The sequence below is a fragment of the Polypterus senegalus genome, chromosome 7 (genome assembly GCF_016835505.1).
Source record: "Polypterus senegalus isolate Bchr_013 chromosome 7, ASM1683550v1, whole genome shotgun sequence".
In the NCBI taxonomy this organism is placed as follows: domain Eukaryota; kingdom Metazoa; phylum Chordata; class Cladistia; order Polypteriformes; family Polypteridae; genus Polypterus; species Polypterus senegalus.
The window spans coordinates 4,227,382-4,249,096 of record NC_053160.1 but is presented as its reverse complement, the minus strand read 5'-3'; the positions used below and the strand labels follow the sequence as shown (position 1 = coordinate 4,249,096).

At 44.9% G+C, this 21,715-nt stretch overlaps 1 protein-coding gene across 1 annotated transcript in view; it reads right to left on the bottom strand.

Annotated features, from left to right (window-relative positions):
• The window catches only part of LOC120532231 (collagen alpha-1(XXV) chain-like), a 632,315-nt gene that overhangs the window by 95,111 nt on the left and 515,489 nt on the right, over nt 1-21,715 (bottom strand). The window contains exons 12-14 of the mRNA XM_039758080.1: nt 12,426-12,470; nt 7,889-7,915; nt 4,201-4,245 (exon numbers count right to left, since the gene is read on the bottom strand). Coding sequence (XP_039614014.1) covers nt 4,201-4,245; nt 7,889-7,915; nt 12,426-12,470 — 117 coding nt within the window. The remainder of the gene's footprint in view (nt 1-4,200; nt 4,246-7,888; nt 7,916-12,425; nt 12,471-21,715) is intronic.

The window sequence follows — 21,715 nt, the reverse complement described above, 5'->3', positions numbered from 1 at the left end:
TTGATTTAATTCAAAGCTGAAAACAGCTGCACAAGCATAAGATGTTCCAAACAAAGTAAGGAAAGCAATCTCAAGTGCCTTCATTGACTTAAGATTATTTGGCAGAGAATTCCACACTTTAAGGATTTCATTTTCATAACTAACTGTGCTGTCCTTTGTCATCCCTTCGATCCTCTCAAGTGTTTCACGAGGTCTTCCCTATTAAGCTCCGCCCCAAAGCTTCCATTATATATTACGGGTCGTGGATCAGGTGTGGCGATTAGCAACTGCGGCAATAATTACAGATGCGGACGACTCCTCACCTGTGCGCTTAAGCGAGGACTGCCCGCATCACAAAGCTCCCGGAAACCGCTCCGCCACTCTACCATAACCCCTTTAAGCCGAGTGCGGCAATTATCTGTTAAAACTGGCCTTTTCAATTTTGAGCTGTGGACCCGCTATACCACATCCCCTCCAACCCCACCACGGGAATCACAGACTCAAAAGGCTGCAGTCCGTGCCGCACCCTCAAGCAGCATGTGTGCCGCCTTACCCCAGACAGGAGAGGAAGGAAGCGCCCCATTGGGCTGCTGGGCAGAGGGGCGGTGATGTGAGAAAAGTCCTGTGAAGAGGGGAGCGGTGAGGGAGCAGCCCGCCCCGCATTCCTCTGGCTTTATAGTAACGAACTCTGTGCTCGGGCGACGGCGCGTGCCCACTGAGAGGGCTCTGAGTGCCCCTTTGGCAGCGTGCCATAGGTTCGCCACCACTGATCTAGTGCCTATCTATCTATTATATAGTGCCTTTCCTGTCTATCTATCTGTCTAGCTATGTATCATATAGTGCCTTTCATACCTATTATCTATCATATAGTGTCTATCCATCTATCTATCTATCTATCTATTATATATTGCCTTATCTATCTATCTATCTATCTATCTATCTTTTAGTCTTTCCTCCTAACTCATCCCCTGTAGTCCTCTAATCAGCCTAGTCTGGACCTTCTCTAGTGCTGTTATGTCCTTTTTGTAGCCTGAAGACTAAAACTGCACTCAGGACTCCAGATGAGGCCTCACCAGTGTGTTATAAAGGTTGAGCAGAACCTCCTGTGACTTGTACTCCACACATCAAGGCTATATAACCTGACATTCTGTTAGCCTTCTTAATGCCTTCTGAACACTGTCAGGAAGTCGATACCTTAAAGTCCACAACAACTCCTAAATCCTTCTTATAAGGTGGACTCTCGATTTTCTGACCGCCCATTGTGTATTCAAACCTCACATGTTCACTTCCTATGTGTAACTCTTTACGTTTACTGACATTAAATTTCATCGTCCATAAATCTGCCCAAGCCTGTCTGCTGTCCAAGTCCTTCTGTGACGATACATAACGGATTCCAAATTATCTGCTAATCCACCCATCTTGGTAACTGTAACTAAAGCAGCACCCACTCCAAACCTAAAGTTTCGAGCCACCACTTCCTGCCGTAACACTATGGACACCGAGGGGCGCCATTTTGCTAACTCAAGGAGCACCTGCTGCGGACACTGAGGGGCACCCCAAAGGCTCCACATGAGCTTCAGCTGGCACTGAGAACTGGTGAACACTGGCCCACCTGAAGAACTAACCTGGGGAAAAACAAAATTAAACTTATAGTGTCATGCAAAAGTTGAGCCGCCCCTACTTAAAATGTCTGCTGCTGTGAACAGTTCAGTGAGCAGGAGACGAGCAGATCACCACAAGGCATCGTGTTCAGACGACGCATTTCTGTTCATCATTTTAAGATTAGTGTCTTGTTTTTGTTTTTTTTACAATTGGAGTGTGAATAAAGGTAAAGAGCACCGTGCAAAAGTTTGGGCACCCCAAAATATTCGAGGTCTTGGGTAACGTCTCACAAGGTGGCCTCGTTCTTTCATTCACTCTTTCGGGGGGCTATGGCTTGTTCACAGTCATCATTAGGAAAACCCCTTGTGATGCCAATCGCAAAGCTGTATAAATTCTCAGGACTCCTCAGATTTTGTGCCAACAATGAGCAGCCATGGGCTCCTCTAAGCAGCCGCCTGGCACTCTTAAAAGTCAAAGAACTTAGGCTGACAAAGAAACAGAAGGCGACAAGAAGACAGCAAAGCATTTCCAGGCCGCCGTTTCCTCAGTTCGTAATGATATGAAGAAATGGCAGTTAACAGAAATGGGTGAGATCAAGTCGAGGTCTGGAATCCAAGCCACGAAACTCAGTCTGCAAATGAACATCTAAAGTAGCCCTGATGCATTCTGGGAACAAGTCCTGTGGGCTGAGGAAGACAAAACAGAACTTTCTGGGCACAACGTGCAAAGGTGTGTTTGGAGACAAAGAGGGGGTCCGAATTCCAGGAAAAGAACACGTCTCTGAGAAATAAGTATGGCGGTGGATCGATGAGGCTTTGGGCTTGTGTGGCAGAAAGTGGCACAGGGAACACGTCATTGGTGGAGAGAAGAGTGGATTCAAAGAAACAGCAGCAAAGTCTGGAGGCAAACATCACGCCATCTGTTAGAAAGGTAAAGGAGGACGGGGCCTACAACAAGGTAATGATCTGAAACACACCTCAGAATCTACAATGGAATACCTCAAGAGCCACAAGCAAACTGTTTTGACCTCACAGCCCACCCGACCTAAACATCATTGAAAATCTCTGGTGGTCTCAAAAGAGAGAGCAGTGCAGGCAAGACGACCCAAGACTCTCACAGAATTAGAAGCCATTTGGAGAATGAATGGGCAAAAAGACCCCAAAGTAAGAACCGAAAGACTCTTAACTGGCTACAAAAAGCATTTACAAGCTGTGATCCTCGCCGAAGGGGGTCTTTACTAAGTACTGACCATGTCGGAGGGCCATACGCCGTGAACTTTAGTGAAAGCTGCCATATCATAGCACGTCTGTCTAGTTGTGTCTCGTGAGAGCAGTCGTAACACACAGTGGTGGTCAATTCCCATCCGTGGACATGACGCTACAGTGCTTGGAAACACAAAATCCCGCGTAATGCGATGTCATCAACGGGTATTTATTTTGGAAAAGCAATAACTACCAAGGTTTTCCAAGAGACATCCATATTCCATCCCGCTATATCCTAACTACAGGGTCACGAGGGTCTGCTGGAGCCAATCCCAGCCAACACAGGGCGCAAGGCAGGAAACAAACCCTGGGCAGGGTGCCAGCCCACTGCAGGGCACACACACCAAGCACACACAATTAGGACCACCCATGCACCTCACCTGACATGAGGAAAGCCCCACAGACACGGAGAGAACATGCAGACTCCACAGAGGGAGGACCCGGGAAGCGAACTCGGGTCTCCTAACTGCGAGGCAGCAGCGCTACACACTGCGCCACCCGACATCCATATTGGTTTAACTGGAATGCGATTCAACACGGGTGTGACGTCACTCCCAGCTCCGACATCCGAGGGAAACGGAATTCAGCCTAATACAGTGAGCAACAAAGAAAATGATTATTATGATTATGATTATGGATCCCATACCAGATTAGGGTTTAGAGTTAGAGTTAGGCCCTGGTGAGCTGTCCACGCCTTAGCGTCTGTAAGAACACACAAGTCTTTTTTGAAATGTTTCTGAAAAACGCTTCACTACAGAGTACGGTTATTATGTGGCAAATATGTTTACACCATGACTGAGAAGAAATAATTTCAATTTCAAAAAGTTACACCAAAGTGCTGCTGTTACCAAAGTGCCACCTGGCGCGATCTCGTCGTTACCTCACCTCACCCCACGCGTCGCCCGAGTGTTTGTGCTAAAGACACATAAGCAGCTCATACGCTGCCTGAACATAAAACGAGATCTCACTGACATCACAAGTCGTTCACGGGACGCCTGCACTGCTGTTACGATCCCAAGGGGGTGACTGAGGGGCGCAGTGCATTGTGGGATGCTTAGCAGGAGTGGCAAGCCGCTGTAGCCGAGTGCAGGAGGATCAGACGGCGGACATTCATCACGCCTGCTCTAGCGCGGCCGGCCCATGTAGTTTCAACACGCCGTTCTTTACTTTTATCAGATATTTTAGTGTTTCCTCACAGCCAACTCACATGTTTTATATTAAGTGCGTGTTGCGGTTCGGCCAAATTTCAGAAAAGAAAAAAAAAAATAACAGTATTGTCAGGGGAAAAAAAAAGTCACAATAAAAGTGAGTCACATTGAAGCTTTGATCAATTTATGACTGGCATGAAACCCCCTACCTTTGCTCCGGGGTCACCTTTTGGTCCTGGCTCTCCTGAATCACCCTGAGAAATGACAAGAGAAGGAGACTTTACTGCAGCTGCACATCTTTTTTTATTTCACTTTATTTATTTCCATTGGTGGCAAGGACTTCAAACGATGGAGAAATGACCCCCGACTCCCCACCCCACCCTGTCTTTTACCTTCCAATTTTATTTAAAAATTTATTTCAAAAATGCTGAAAACCTCTTCTGGATTTATGGTTTTAACTTGCCTCCATTTTTATAGTGAATGTTCAAAGGCAATGGCGGAGTACACTGTGAACACGCTGTGACATGAAGGGGCCGAGTGTCATCAATCAAGATAATAATATTCTATTTGCTATCTATATACATATACATATTGTGAGAAGACACAAACAGGCGGACAATAGCAGTTACACAAGTGTCCCCAAACACACACAGAGCTCCAGCACCAAGCACTCTTGCATTTCCTCCTCACTCCCGACTCCGGCTCTCCGACCCTTTTATAATCACCCGGATGTGCTCCAGGTGATTGCCGATGTTCTTCCGGCGGCACTTCCTGGTGTGACGGAAGAGCTGCATGAGCACCACCCGGAAGCACTCGGGGCATCCCAGGAAGGTCCTTCCTCCACCTTCCCAGTTGTGGCGGAAGTGCAGATCTTCTGGGCTCTATGCGACTTGGGGTGCCCCTTGGCGGTAGCCATGGGCCCCAACGGGTTTGAGCCTCCACACACCGTCCCCATTGTCCCTTCACTTTCTAAGGCAGTTGCCCCTTCGTGGCTTGGGGGACGTATATATATATTGCCTTCCAGGCATCCCAGCTGGGTTTGAACCCCAGCCTCCTGCCAAAATATATACAGTATACAAACAGCATATTCAGTAAAACACACACACACACACACATATATATATATATATATAATGTGATGGACGGCCAGCAGCTCAGCCCGGCCGGGACCCCCAAAGATTGGAAGGATGGGGGAAGGCAGCTACTTTTGAACACTGCCTCCCCCAAGACACTAGATGGCAGCTGCCCTGGAGTGTAGCGGTGCTCCGGATACCCACATGGCATCCTGGGACTTGGAGTTCAGTATCTTAGCCCTGTTGGGTGCCATATGGGGGGCTATGAGAAGTCCTGGGGAGTCATGCTTCCCTTATAGCCCAGAAGAACTAGGAAGTCACGACGACGGAAGCCCCAAAGTACTTCCGGGTTGATCAAAGACCTGGAATTCTCCATCTGACCCATAAGTGCTGGCAAGTTCCCGTGGGAGGAAGAGTAGAATCACTTCTGGGTCAAGGACTATTTAAAGGACTGATGTGAACCCAGCAGATGAGCCAGAGTCGGGTGGAGGTGAACAAAGCTTGCTGGGAGGTGTGGAGGAGAAAGAGAAAGAAAACGAATAGTTGAATTGTTTATTACTTGTGGCTGTGGTGGTAGAGAGCACTGTGATGAAAAGAATAGGAATAAAAAGTGTTCTTGGTGCTTTTACCTCGTGCTGTCAGTGTCTGTGTGTTGGGTTAGAGTAGCGACAGTGCCCTCTAGTGTTATAATATATATAAATATATATATACAGTATACTGTATATGAGGGTCATGAGGTTAAAAGGCAAGTTAACACTGTATTTGGGGGAAAAAAATCACTTCAAACATCTGTAGAACATAAACAATGTGTCACTGCTGGATGAAATTTGGCCTGACTTCATTTGAAGAGTGGCACTTGCTAGCCATGACATCACCACTCTGGTGCCATCTCACAGAAATTTTGCAAACTTATCAAACAGCCCTTGTGTTTGTTTAAGTATATACATGCTACGTAAATGCTAAGGTCTGTCTGTGGGTCACACGATTACTCACACACTACTGGAGGTAGAACCCACATCTTGATCTTAATCGAAAGCTTATCAGGTGCTGGGGAATGAATACATTTGACAAAGTGACCTGTGGTTGTGGATTTATTCCAGCACAGTGATCAAGAAATTGAAATGGTGGAGGAAAAAAAAAAAAAGAAGGGCAGCAACAATTACTTAGTATCAAGCAGAAGCCGATTACATTACAAAGAAAACAACATAATAGGAAGAAGAAGAGCAGTGACATCTGCTGAGCATCAAACAAATCGCAGAAGCTGATTACATGACAAACAAAACCAGAGTAGGAAGAAGATCAGCATCTGCTGAATAGCAAGCAGATTGCAGACCCTGATTACATGACAAACAAGACCATAATAATAATAATAAGAAGAAGAGCAGTGACATCTGCTGAGCATCAAACAAATCGCAGAAGCTGATTACATGACAAACAACACCATAATAGGAAGAAGATCAGCATCTGCTGAATAGCAAGCAGATTGCAGACCCTGATTACATGAAAAAGAATGAACCCCCTTCTCAATATCCACACAATGAATGGCCTCAGACAATCCAACCTTTGGACAAAATGCTATTATAGAGACAATGAACCTGAGTGGATAAAAAAATTACATTTTTTGAGGCAGGACTCTGCTTATTCAAGGAACAAATTCATCCAATACAGCGTGACACAGTTGTAAGCCTTTTTTTTTACCAAATCCAAAAAAACGTTTATAAGCCATTTGGTTATACTCCCATGAACATTCCAGAAGTATGGGATGAAATCTGCAATTTGCACCCTGAATCAGAGGTTCAGCTAACAAATGGGCCCCTTTTATATTCTAGTATCCTGGCATAGACCCTCCCAGAGAGGTTGAGTTAGTGTGATTCCCCCTAAAGCTGAGGCAGCACACACTCTGGTGGTTTGTGGTCTAAATTCAGCACATAAATGATCAACACATCTGTAGAAATGCTTAAATTTGATCCTATGTGAGATTATTGTGAAATGTTTTTTGATCTATAAAATCCAATTTGGCCTACACTTTTGCACACTGCCCAATTTTATTATTTTATATTTACATTTATTAGCACATAAATCGTAAGTGTATGACATTAACATTTTTATAAATGTGTCATGCTCAAGTTTCTTCTCCGCTGGGGAAAAACAGATCACTTAATTTGGGGGGCCTACACTTTTGCACACTGCCCAATTTCATCATTTTATTTGTTCCAATCAGTTCAACTCAGCACATAAATAGTCATTTTATACTAACATTTGCATACATGTCTCTTATTCAAGTTTATTCCTCGCCAGAGGTTTCGTGAACTTCTTTTCACTTAGAAAAACCAACAAAACACGTCATTCAATCTGGGGGGCCTAAACTTTTGCACACTGATGGAATTTTCTTTCAACGGACTTGCACACTCCAATCAAAATGCGTTTTGATTTATTATTTTTTTTAGACCAATAATAATGTAATCTGCACCTGTAAGCCATCGAATGTAATAAGAGTCTGCACCTCGTTGGCTGCAACTCAAAGGCCGACAAGACTGATGATAAAAACAGACCGAATGTGACGCTCCAAACGCGGAACTCGAGTGGAACCTCGCGGGGAAACAAGTGGCTGATGAGTCAGCGAGATCCTCTTCTAGTAACCCAACACTTCCATCCCACTCCAGCCCGCCTTCTCGTAAGCCTAATTGAGTCCATTATTTGAAAATGTTTAACAGCAGGTGAAGAAGACAAACACAGAAGCTGATGTGAAATCCGCCGAGGCAAAAAAAAACAAAAAAAACAAGTGAGCTCACCGTAAATTGAAAAGCTTGGGGTCGGCGCTTACCTTCTGACCTTGATCTCCCATTTCACCCTGTTAAAACAAAAGAAAAGTAATGAACACGGAGGGAGAGGAAGGAATGCTGAGCACAGAGAAGGACAATAATTGATTCTGATCAGGGGAGGTTTTGATCCGTCGCACAAAGTGTGTGCTGCATTAAAAAAAAAATCTTGCTTTTTGACATTGTTTCAAAGAATCCCCTTTGGGTTTCGCCGAAAGCCTTTGTTTTAAGAGCGTAATTTGAAATAAATGCTTCCATATCCAGAGACGCATTGTCTGGCACTCGCCCCTCTCGGTGAGCTGGCCGCGTCTCACTGGAATAACGAGAGACAATTCCAGGATGAAAGTGCAGCTCTTAGCCTCGTTACAAGTCATTCATCTCGTTTCGCAATTCGGGGATCTTGTGTCACCAATTTCGTTTTTGTTTTTTTTTTTTGCGCGGGTGGCTGGGACCCACGCCTGTCCGAGACTCCCCTTTTGATACTGGATCTGGGGGAGCAGCAACAGGATGCACACTACATCCCCCGGAACATTTGGTGGCAGCCCCCCTGGGTTGCATCGGGGCCACAATGGTGGAACACTGGAGCTCATCCCACCGCCAGGGGGAGCTGTGTGGCTTAACAAGCCCGTGTGGGCAGGACTGGGGGTGCTATAAGAGGAGCCTGCAGCCACTACTCGAGGCGCCAGAGTCGGGAGGAGGAGGACGAAGCTACCTAGGAGGAAGAAGAGTGTGTTGCAGTGACTTTCTTTTGGGACTGTGTTGTGCCTGTGGGACACGGAAGACATGTCCCAAAGGTGAAGAAAAATAAAAGTTCTTTTTGTTAATTTTAAGGTGTCTCCGGTGTGGGTCTGCGTTGGGATAGGCGCCTATATAGCGCCTTTGCCACGCCCATTAAAGTAGTTTTGATCAGCAGGCTAATAAAGCCATGAGGTCAGAGCTGCACAGAGAGTCACAGATCATTCACTTTCTGGTTAGCAGGACAAAAGGAGCTAAGGGTTCAAGGAAGCGATGAAGCCAAAGAGGCGAACACTAACAAGACATTACTGCTGAGCAAGTTTTTGACAACTCGGCGAATAGATGGGCCTATTGACGTAAAAACAGAAGACGCCATGGGACGTTTTTCATGATCTATCTGGACGGGAAACAAAAAAGGCGATCAAAAGGGACGTAGCTAAACAATGAGGAGTACGACAACAAAATAAAATGAAACACCATCTTTACTCTGTTAATGATCTACTAGGCCAAGAAAAAAAGAAAAAGATCCGCAGACTCAAACTGAATAATAAACTCACGTAAGGTCAGCGCTGCGAACGTAGTTCAGTTTTTTAAATGGAGCCAAGTGAGACGGGCGAGATATCGATATAACGATGTAACTTTAATTTGAATTTAGCATGTGCATCGTGAGCCAAAAAGAAGTACCACATTTCAAAATAAAACGAATTTCCTTACGACACAAGAAAGGGGATACAGAAAAGATTCGGTTCACTGTGTTTAAAAAATGACATCTTCAAGGTGGTGGCCGTCATTAGCGATACGCTCTTCGAGACGATTTCTGAACGCTCGCGTGACTCGTTCTACAATTTCGTGGCGAGTAGCGTCCTTGAGGACTTCCAAGGTTTTGAGGTCGGTGTGTGTAGACCTTCGACTTGAGAGGAAATTGCACGGAACGAAATCAGGGTCTCCGACATCGCCGCGCGGGGAGATCAGCTTCTCTCCCGGAAAACATGCATTGATCTCCGCGCGGGCCATATGAGCTGTCACTCCAGGCGTCCACCACATCCATCTCTTCCAGTTCTCCAGCATTTCCATGTGACGTTCTGAAGTGACGGTGACCGTTGACCCCTCCATAAGGGCCTACAATGTCAAATTCTGCCCAAACTGTAACACGTGTGTTAGCTGTGCGGGAGTCTCTGATGAAGTTCACCAGGGTTGGTTTCAGCCCAATAGCCAAAGTTTTGCTTATTTATGCCACCATTCAAATGGAAATGTGCCTCGTGGCTGATGTCACATGACGATGGCATCTCGGTTTGCAGAATGTTGGCGCACGACTCTCTACGGCTCTGCCAGTCTCTCTCAGTGAGTTCCTGCACTGCCATCATTGTGTATTATGGATAGAAATGAAGGTCCTCATGTAAAATCAGAGAAGTGCTGGAAATGCCAAAGGCAGACGCACGCTGAGCGTCTAGCAGACTGCACAATGGCTTCACTTACAGCTTGGATGTGTTCAGGCGTTCGGAGAGTCCGAGGAAGGCCTTGAAATTTTCTGTACACCCATCTGTCTAGATTTAGAATTGTTTGCCGATTTGGGACGTCACACCGTTAGGAGGAATGCTGAAGTGCGTTCAGAAGGTGCGTTGTGTAGCGATGATGGATTCGTCGCTTGGACATCGAAAGCAACGGTGCACACCGGACCAAGGCGTGTGGCCGACTGAAAACGACAAGGGATCGCCGATCAAAGGACCCCCCAGACTACTACCTCGAGTAATGACCTTGAGAGATGGGGTACTTCATTTCGCTCATCCTGTATAATTACGATGATTAGAATGACACCGCACACCACTGAGCTTTCTTTTACTCCATTTTTACCACTTCAGGATTAAGGGGACGGTCACTAGACGGGTCTATCAGAATAATAATACGAGACACCACTGACCATTTCATGATCTGTCCGGCCAAGAAAAGAAAGATCAGGAGACTCCGATTGTTAAACCCGAGTATCCAGTGTTAACGACAGAGGCGAAGCAGGCGAACAATGCGGACAGGTTTGAACTACGATGGCCAGACGGATCAATGCAAAGAATGACACCAAACAGCACTGAGTATTTTGGGTGGATGAAGACCACGTGGTGACTGTGTGGGTCCATTAAAATGATAACAGAGCACAGCGTGAGCTGTTCAGGATCAAGCGGGTCAAGAAAAACCAAAACGTGTAGAGAAGAGAGAAGCTGTGAAGTCAGCGCTGCTAATGCAGACCAGGATTGTGGTGACGGTGACTAGATGGGTCCATCAAAAGAAAAAGAAATGACGTTGTTCCTCTGTGAATGATCTACGTGGCCAAGGAAGAAGCTGAGTAAACTCAAACATATGAGGTCAGTGCTGCTAACGCAGATCGGCCATTTCTGGTTAGTGAGTAAGAATGGAGCTACGTGAGGCTGGTGAGGGTGAGGGTTACCACGAAGGCAGGACTTTCATTCAGGCTTTTACAATGATGATGACCTGAAGGGTCGGTCAAAAGAAAACGACTGTACAGCACTGGCTCTCTTAAAATCGTTAGAAATGACACCAGTCGCTTTATTCATGATCTATCTGGTCATGAAAAAGAGATCACACAGATTAATAAACTTAAGAGGTCAGGGTTGTTAAAGAAGATTTTTTGTTATTGGGGGAAAAAACAAGGAGTAAGTAAATTGTGAATGACAAAGATATTCGATTCGGACAAGATTTCATGTCTGAACTATGATGACCAGATGGGTCTATCAAAATAGTAAGAAATACACGTTTCTATGATCTAACTGGCCAAGAAAAGTTGCTACTTGCTCCAGCAGGAGGCTCTGGGCTGTAGAGATACACACTTGAATTCTGTACCGAATGGCAAATAACAAAGACATACGCATCACATCTTTCACTCCAACAGATGGCACACCAAAAACATTTGTAGTAATAACATGCATTTAGTTTGTTATTCCAACAGATGGCGCATCACAAACATTAACACTGCTTCTACAAATCCCATACCAAATGACAAATAACAGACATATGCATTGCATCTCATTCCAACAGATGGCACATCACAAACATTTGTAGTAATACAATCCATTGCATTTCTCATTCCAACAGATGATGCAATACAAAAATTAATACTACTTCTACAAATCCCATAATAAAGAGCAAATAACAAAGACATACACATCACATCTTTCATTCCAATAGATGGCACATTATAAACATTTGTTGTAATGAAATGCATTGTACTTCTCATTCCAACAGATGACGCATCACAAACATTTGTGGTAATAAAATGCATTGTTTTTGTCCTTCCAAAAGATGGCACATTGTAAATATCAAATCAGCACTGCTTTTACAAATCCCATAATAAACAGCATATAGCAAAGAAACATGCATTGCATTTGTCATTCCAACAGCTGGCACATCACAAACATTTGTAGTAATAAAATGCATTGCATTTGTGACTCCAACAGACGGTGCATCACAAACATTAACACTGCTTCTACAGAGCCCATCATAAATGGCAAACATCAAAGGCATTGCATTTCTCAATCCAACAGATGCATTTTAATTTTCTACAAATGTCTGTGATGCGCCACCTGTTGGAATGACATGCAATGCATTTTATTACTACACATTCCAATAGACTATGCACTGCAAATGTTAATGCTGTAGTCTACGTTGATTACATAAATTTCAAGTCAACTTAGCTAGTGCTTAATAAAATTACAAGAGGCAGACTGGGAATCATTTATCTGAAATGAACGCCACACTTAGAAGTAGCCTTGGTAAGAACCAAGCAGACATGACACTCACCTTAGCACCTGGCATCCCATCCAGACCGGGCAAACCGGGTTCTCCCTGGAAAATAAGAATTATGTTAAGAGAGTACATGTTTGTTAAGAAGACATCTTAAAGTGAACCAAGCGTTTTACTCAGCCGGTGGAGTGCAGCCCACCATCAGCAGAACAGTAAATGCTTTCACTCCAGGCACCTTGCCATCCACAATTTGCCACATTAGTCCTTCACACCGTCGACAGGCACAATTAACACGGAATGAGGCTCCGTTATTTGTATTGTTGAAATGTTTGTGTTGGCTTCCCCGAGCTGCCAAGATGTCGTCTCCGACTGGGGCACTGAGCTCAAGTCAAACTCTGTGCCTTATTGTGACAAATTGCCTGGCCTCACAGCCCCATCTTTGTTGTGACAGACAGTTCATGGCCCCCTCCGTGGCCTCCAGCTGCTGTAAGCGGACATTTTTAAAGGAGTACTAGACGTCAGTAGTGAGCGCTGCCTTTCCTGTCTGCTGAAGTGAATTAGGAAGAACGTTTCTTCAGTATTGTACTCTGCAAGATAATGGAGGAACAGTTCATTCACGGATTGTGTGGAGCCAAAGTCAATACTGGTGGCTTCAGGGGGCACACCCTGGACTGGGTGATCAGACAGACAAATACAGTGGCCATTAGCCTAACTGGCATGCTTGGAGAAAGCCCAGACAGCCAAAGGGAGAACACGCACACTCCACAGCCACTCCTTCTGCCAATGGGCACTCGGCAACCAAACCATGTCACCAACACTTTAATGATGACTCATTCTGACCCTGCAGTGGTAATATGAGGGGACATCAACCATGTGACCTTGGAACAAATAATGACAAACTTCCACCAGTTTGCGACAGGTTCCACTCAAGGAAATAACAAGCAGGGCCTGCTCTTGTCAAGAGTTAAAGAGGCCCTTAAGAGTAAACCTCTGGCACCACTGGACAGATCTGAGCCCAACCCGTCCCGTCTCACTCCCAGCTACAAGTCCCGTTATTAGACAGCAACTGGTCATCAGCAGGAAGTGCAGCCTGGAGGCCAATATGGCTGTGAATGACAGCTTCCAACTGACGTGTCATCCACATTGGGGACGACACTGAGGGTCTCAGTCACTGAATCCTTGACTACACTGCAGTAACTTTGGTAGCCACAAAGACAGTGTGCTGTTTTCCAAGCTCCAGACTACTAAGGAGCTAAAAGGTCTCCTGAATGAGAAAAGGAGAAGAGCATTCAAGTCAGGTGACAAGGAGGCTCTGAGGGACGAACAGTGTGTGACAAAGAAAAAGCGAAAACAGAAAAGAAACTCACTCAGGATGCCTGGAATGGATGGGGCAGAATTACTGGACTGAAGCAATCCGGGGCTCAGGGGCTAGAAGGGGACGCTAACACCATTAAGCCATTCCAATGACCAGTCACCCCACACTGGATGGGCCCATGATGAGCCCACCTCTGACCATCAGTGTCGACAGTCCACAACTGAAAAACCAAGGAAGGAGACAACTGAGGAAGCCACACCTGGGTAGAGCTGCAGGACCTGCTGGTTTGGCGGACATCAGACGCTGAGGCTTTGATTATCTCATCTCCAGACACTTTAAGGTGTCGCAGTCAAAATTCCCGAGCTTTGCTACGTCTTTGTCTGCACAGGTTAAAAATCTCGACTGCACACTCTCCTTTGATCTGCATATCTTCTCTCTATATATAAAATCCAATGTCTGTATGTCTAAGAGAACTAATTCACTAATTTAGATCGGGTTTTTTTTTTATCTGTAACTTGCTTGAACATTCAGGTTGATTTTACGACTTCTCTCATCTTCACTCTAAGAATCAAAGTTTAGATGGCGCACCGATTTATTCACATGAATCTGAGAGAGAGGCTGCAGGCCCAGGGGAGGGGTGAGGTGGGACCTCAGGAGGAGGGAGCTGGGTGGGGCATAAGGAGTAGGGAGCTGGGCGGGGCATAAGGAGTAGGGAGGGAGGGGGGCATAAGGAGTAGGGAAGTGGGTGGGACCTCAGGAGTAGGGAGCTGGGTGGGCCATAAGGAGTAGGGAGGGAGGCGGGACATCAGGAGTTGGGAAAGGGGCGGGACTCAGGAGTAGGGAGCTAGGTGGGGCATAAGGAGTAGGGAGCTGGGCGGGGCAACATAAGGAGTAGGGAGAGGGGGCAGGACCTCAGGAATAGGGAGCTGGGCAGGGCATAAGGAGTAGGGAGGAAGGTGGGACCTCATGAGCATGGAGGGAGGCGTGACCTCAGAAGTAGGGAGGGAGGTGGGGCATAAGGTGTAGGGAGGGAGGCGGGACCTCATGAGCAGGGAGGGAGGCGTGACCTCAGGAGTAGGGAGGGGGTGGGACTTCAGGTGTAGGGAAGGAGGTGGCACCTCTGGAGTAGGGAGAGAGGCGGGATCACAGGTGTAGGGAGCTGGGTGGGGCCCTCCTCACTCAAGTGCCACCCTCCGTTTGAGTCACTCTACTAGTCACCACGTGTTGGAGCGCACCTTGCCTCTGCTTAGCTAGCGATACCCGTTTGCTCAGCAGACTTTACCATCTAGAGATTGTTAAGGAGTAACGTTTGAAGTTTTAGAGAGAGAGCTCAGAGCTCTGTGTGTTTTAGAGGGTGGCTGCTGATTGCCAGAGATATCACAGCCATGTGCTTTTCTCCCCACACGGGGGGTCACTCTCCCCTCAGAGTTGAACACCATCAGATAAAGTGGTGACGTTTGACATTAGAGTGTACTTACCTTCCGTTTGGCCCAGAGATATCTTGCCAACTTTTTACATTTTTGTCAAAGAGATCACAGCTACATTCTCGAACCGATAGCAAAACCAAAAATATTGTATATATATATCAAGAGGCCCTTGGATACGAAAGCTATCAATTTAAATTCTTCTCAATACAAATAATTACATTTTTTTTTTTTTGGATTTTAAAAATTTCTCCTGTTTCACTACTACGTGGGTCTCGGAGCCGTGGGGGGACAGCTAGTTGTTAATATTATTACCAAAATTGCCTTTTTCCAAATTTGATGGCAGCAGCCATTGCTCTCTGATACTGCAGCTGAGACGCTTGTACCTGATTTGTCACTCTGAAGCAGCAGCGCCACCTACTGCACCACCATGGCACTCTGAAATGCCACATGTGGCATTGTGCATACTCCCCACTGCTGCAATCGAAAACCGTATTCTCAAAATTAGTAATTCACACCTAGTAGAAAAGTATTACAAGCACATGAGAAAAGTAGATGCCACATTTTACCAAATATTAAGATGTAATAGTTAAGGAATAAAAAGATTTATGTCTACATATTTTTTTTTATTATTCTATATGAGCCAGAAAACACCAACAGTTTATTAACCCTTAAACTGCCACATACTTGGGGGGTTAATGCACCCCCCTGGATGCCAAATACTTTTTTGCTGCCCTTTTTAAGGAAACATCACAATTCATCAAGAGAAAGTGACATTTTAATGGAGCACATATTGTTTTCATGCAAAGAGCATTACAATTACTGCAACCCTGACCATTTTACACCCTGCCAATGAACTGTAAAAATGCTAAAAAAAAATGTACTGCACCAATCTATTATTATATGCACAAGGTACAAGTGACACCATTGATGAAATTCAATAAATCACCGTGCCAACTGCGCTTCAACTGGCTGCACGTGAGCACACAGAGCCAACGCTGACACTCACAGGCCAGTCCAGTGCAGCGGCTGAATCCCAAAGACAGCTAGGGGGCGCCAGTGGTCATGCGCTGGCTGCTCAATGAATGTGCGGCACAGACTGATCAGCTGGCAAATTGCACTGGGAAGCGACTATAGCTGGTGCGGCAGTGTAAGGGTTAAGCCAAAGGTAAGACGTGCTGGAGAGCCGGAGAAGGGTGGGCCGCCTCACTTAGGGAGGGAATGTCAACTCTCTGGCTGTAAATTATAGCAGCAAGCAAGGGAAGTCCTTACCAAACAGATAAGAAGGACAGAGCGGGCTTTGAGACCCCCTCAGCTAAGAATTACCGGTGGCATGAGCGACGTTTGGGGGTGGCAAGTGGGGCCCCCGCTTTTGAGGTCTGCGTGTCCCGTTTTCTCCAGTTATATTTTGATAAAGTCCGCCTGTTACCTTCCAAAAAATGTAGTTGAATATTGTAATGAGAAAATCGGGTGTATGTTAACATTATTTTGATTAAAATGTATTTATTAAATTAAAATGTAATTATTTATTATGTAGATAAATTAGGAGGACACTGGGGAGGAGATGAGAAAATATAAAGTATTTATATGATAACTGTGTGTGGGTGTGAAGATGCAACTCCCTATAACACAATGTATATAGTGTATAATGTATATAAGGCCTGCGGTGGGCTGGCACCCTGCCCGGGATTGGTTCCTGCCTTGCGCCCTGTGTTGGCTGGGATTGGCTCCAGCAGACCCCCGTGACCCTGTGGTTAGGATACAGTGGGTTAGAAAATGGATGGTTGGATATATTGATGTATTAATGTTTGTTCTTGTTATATTTTTTTGTTTCAATAAAGTACTTTTAAAAAAATGATAATAAACTCTTGCACAAGTTTCTACAGTCCACACATAAAGGTAACAGCGTTTGACGTAACTGGACCTATAGTCCCCGCCCACCCCTAAGGCTGCATCTGATTGGTAGAAAAAATTAGAGGCAGGACTAGAGCAATGGAATGCTAGAAGTCAGATGAAAAATGATAAGAATTGTAATACAAGTTAAAAGGTGCCCATTGTATGGGTGCCATACAATGACGCTTAATTCCACTGCCTGTCCTGAGTCTCCGAGGGCGCCCCCCTGCCATGTCAGCCTGCTTCAACCCTCCCTACAGGTATCAAACTGGATTTTCTTCTTTTTTGTGACCCATAGGCAGGCCTCTAAGGTCAGTCAGAAGCAGGCCAAAGCCTGGCCATTACACTCACAAAATGGCTGCTGGTGCGTGAAATGTTGTTTTGGACAGAACTTGTTATTATGTGTGTGTTGTGTATTATGTGTGTTATTATTGTGTGTCAGACGAAGACCCTCAAGGCTCCTCACAGGTATGCAATACCTCCTTGGGGTGAGAGGGGGCGCTGTCGCTGACAGCCTCCTGCTTCTTTCCCCTCCTCTATAGCAGTGAGAGGACACGCCTTGAGGGGAGAATAACTCCTCCCCCTTCCAGCTTATAAAGGTCCACCGCCTGCTGATGTCGGCGTCTCAATTACTCGGAGCTCCCGGTGACAGACCTGCTCTCCAGAGCCAAACCAAGAAGGCCGGTTTGTTTTGCTTCCATATTTTATGGCCCTCATGCTCTAAATTTTGACTTACATATTCAAAAATTTAAAGTGGCGACCCCACTGGCACCCCAACATGTTTTGGACTCTACCTGAAATTACACACTTGCCCACTGGCATAGCTGCCAATGTCTGTCTAAGGTTTCTATCTATTTGCATGATATCAACACAAGAAAATGACATTTCTTTACGTTAATATCACACAACATGGGCATTTATTCTGTGCACGTTGGCGTGGAAATCGCTTCCTGATTTCCTCCTGCTGTGCGTTTGTATGGCACGCCTGTGATAAAGCAGCCTGCTGACAGTTCTTGTCCTCCCAGTCACGTTGTGCCACCTGAGACAATTCACAGAACAACTTTGGATTTCTTCTCAACAATACTTTGACGGCCAGATCTGTGACACAGTGACAGCTCTTCAGTTAGTCATCCATAATTTTCAGCAATTACAGCCCACATGCACGGCTTGGCAGATTCGGCTCTAATTCTGTAATTGAGCTCATTTATGCACAAAGTTATTTTATGGTGAATTGCAACCTGGACAACAAGTCGCCCCCTTAAACAATCCATCAAATATTCTAAACTTGTTTTGTGTTCAACTTTAATCATTGATTTTCAGAGCCCACTTCAATTTAGGGCGAGGGGGTGGCACGGCCTATCATAGCAGCACTGGGTGCATGGCAGGAGCCAGACGATGGCAGATGAGGCGTCGTGGGGCCCATCTTCGATCTCATCGCTGAGTCACCTCAAATTACACAGCGGAAAGTCACAGCCCCTGTTACTCTGACCAACCGAGCGAGCGAGCGAGTGCCCATCTCCCAGCACAGTTGTGATCTGACAGCCCACAGCGAGCTGCACCACCGCTCTATGAAGGTTTAATGGTGCGTATGGCCACAGTCTCCGCCATTGACAGTTTGGATTTTCCATTCTGTCTTAGTACATCAAACCCAAGACAGCAGACAGATGAGTCTCACTCCTCTTTGTGACGTTCAAAACATGCGTCTCTCCTTACTCCTGTGGTTTGTATTGTCAGCAGTGGGCACAAAAGACCCCCAGAGGTGCAATGGAATGACTTCTATCTGGGCTGCAGTCCACGCTCCTCTATAAACCAAAAGGATGACTGGTTTAAGAAATGACGTTATTTGAAAACCTTAACAATAATAATAATAAAATAAATAATATCCATCCATCCAGTATCCAGCTACAGGGTCAGGGGGGTCTGATGGAGCCAATCACAGCCAACACAGGGAGCAAGGCAGGAAACAAACCCCGGGCAGGGCGCCAGCCCTCCGCAGATATTAATAATGATATAAATAATAATAATAATAATAATGCCAACCAAATTCTGATTCTTTCCTGTAGTTTCACTTAATAAATTAATTATTAAAATAACAATCACACTGAAAACTATGAGGGAAAAATTCCAAGAAAATAAATACAATAAATATGCAGGTAAATTAAAGTACAGTGAAATGTGACAATAAATAATGTTTCACAATATATATTTGTTGTTGCTTTTTTTCAATGTAATTATTTTTCCATTTATTCATTTTAGTGACGACAGCACGTAACACGAAATAAGACCTGAAATGAAAACTGTCACTTTCACTCGTCACCGTCAAAAGGGCGGGCTTTAGCAAGTGCTGTGTTTTGATTGGCGGATTGTCCACAGAGAGTACCAGTGTCTGGACGTAATAAATCAACCAGCCAAGGTGCTGTCATTTAAAGAACACCTTTTATAATAATATGAACACAAAATTATTATTATTATTATTATTATCGTCATCATCATCATCTGTACTGGTAAATCTTACAAGGATACTCAGATGTAATACATTTTACAGTTATATTTTATATAACACATTTTATAATGCTATCCCAAAACTAATTATTATTATTATTATTATTATTATTATTATTATTATTGCTGCAATAGCAACTTTGACCAAGACACACAGATGCTATAAACCATCTACTGAAGAGGTGCTATGTTAACAAAAAAGATACAAAGATGCTATAAATTAACTTGTCAAGGCACTTTATTTTAAATAAAACATTGTATAATCACAGATTATTATTATTATTATTATTATTATTTTTATATTCACTGTATTAGCAGCTTGGACAAATATCCAAATGCAATAAACTGTCTAGTCAGGGTGTCGTATTTAACAAAAACACCAATTAATATTCTAAATTCTACATTTTTGGTTTGTTATTTACTGCATTGGCAACTCTGACCAGGATAGCCAGATGCCATAAAATGGCTGGTCAGGGCACTATATTTAAAATCTTGTGCCTTTCAAATTTTAAATAATAAATATTTTAATAACACTTTTCATATAAAAAAAGGATGATAAAAATTATATTTATAATTCTCATTATATATTGTGTGCACATCACTGACCAACATACCAAGATACAGAAATCATCCAGTCTAGGTGCTATATTTACATAACACCTTCTGTAAATGTGCTATCACAAAATACTACATTTTTATTTTATTATTCACTGCCCAGTATCCCCAGATGCTGCAAATCAGTAAATCATCTTTTCAAGGCACTATATATTGAAGGACACCTTGAATAAAAATTGCATTATCAAAAATGAAATGTCGAATCATTATTATTATGACTTCCTGTCTTGCAGTCAATGACACGCAGTAAGTCGGCCAGTGGTGGCGCTGTAACCCCTTTTGTCCATGGGTGCAGGGTGCTGGGGCCAGTTCTGTCAGCATTAGGTGTGAGGCAGGAAGGCAGCCCCTCACAGAGGTCACCCCCCCACCCCACCACCAATTTGTAATTCTCAAGCCACTCTGACACAGGGAGAACATTCAGACTCCACGTGGGCTACAAGCAGGTGAGGGATTTGAACCCAAGCTATGGGACTCACCAACTAACTGGCCACCCACTCACTAATTTGGGGTAAACTCCATTCTGCTTCCTGGAATTTGGAGGCAGCAGCTCTAACCGCTGTGCCACCCACATTTCTAAGTCATTTTTCCAGACCTCAGTGAAGCTCACTCTCGACAGAAGGAGGTCGGCCTTGTTGGCTGCCTCATGCAGGACACGGGCTGTCCCGCCGCTGCCCTCTTCGCTGCCCATAATGGCCCTCTGACCCGACACGCCTGCAAGGGGCAGCACTGACAGATTAATCATAAAAATCGCAGCACTAACAATCTGAATTTGTTCCAGATGAGTCACGGCTGCAGTACAGAAAACAGCAGAGAGAAGAGAGGGCGTCTCATGGCGAACTGCGTAGAGGACTCGCCCAACACAAAGCTCCATTGTGAGCTCTCGAGCTGAAATCAACATGGAGTTTATTATTGCGGCCTGGCTACGAGTCAACTCTCTAAATGCTACGGAATGTGCAGGGCCATAGCGCTCACCGTGTAAGGCACTATATCAAGTCACACTTTACTAATATGCTGGCTGGCCACTTATCAAAGCAACCCCATTTATAGCCAACGGGGGGCACTGCCCTCCCAGAATGGGGTCATTTAGGACTCTGATATATACTGAAGAAGCTGTTAAGTAGGCCTCTAGGGGGCAGTGTGCTTTAGCTTTAGAGGGGGCACAGGACAGGACAGCCAGTACAGCACAATGGTGAGGTGTTTGGTGACATCATCAAGGACCCCACAAATGGAGCACCTACCATTAGTAACTTCAAATGGCTTCCTTCCATTGGTGGGGAGAGCCCATCCGGCAATGGGTCGATCCAGAGTGGTGGACAGGAGTGAGAAGAAAGTGACCAGAAAGAAAAGTTGGGCTCAGAATGCGGTGTGCGGTGCAGCCCCCTACAGTTCACAAAGTGTATTGATATAATAAAGAATATTATGACCTGAAGCAGAAGCCAAACTCCAGTGCTTTAGGGGGTCTGAGGACAAAGCACAATGTCTGGGAGGTGATGTGAGAAACTCGCTAATGAAATGTTATATAGCGCCTTTCTACTGTGAACTTCACCCAGTCGAATTGTACAGAAACCTACTGAGGGTGGCAAGATGCTATTGTTGCT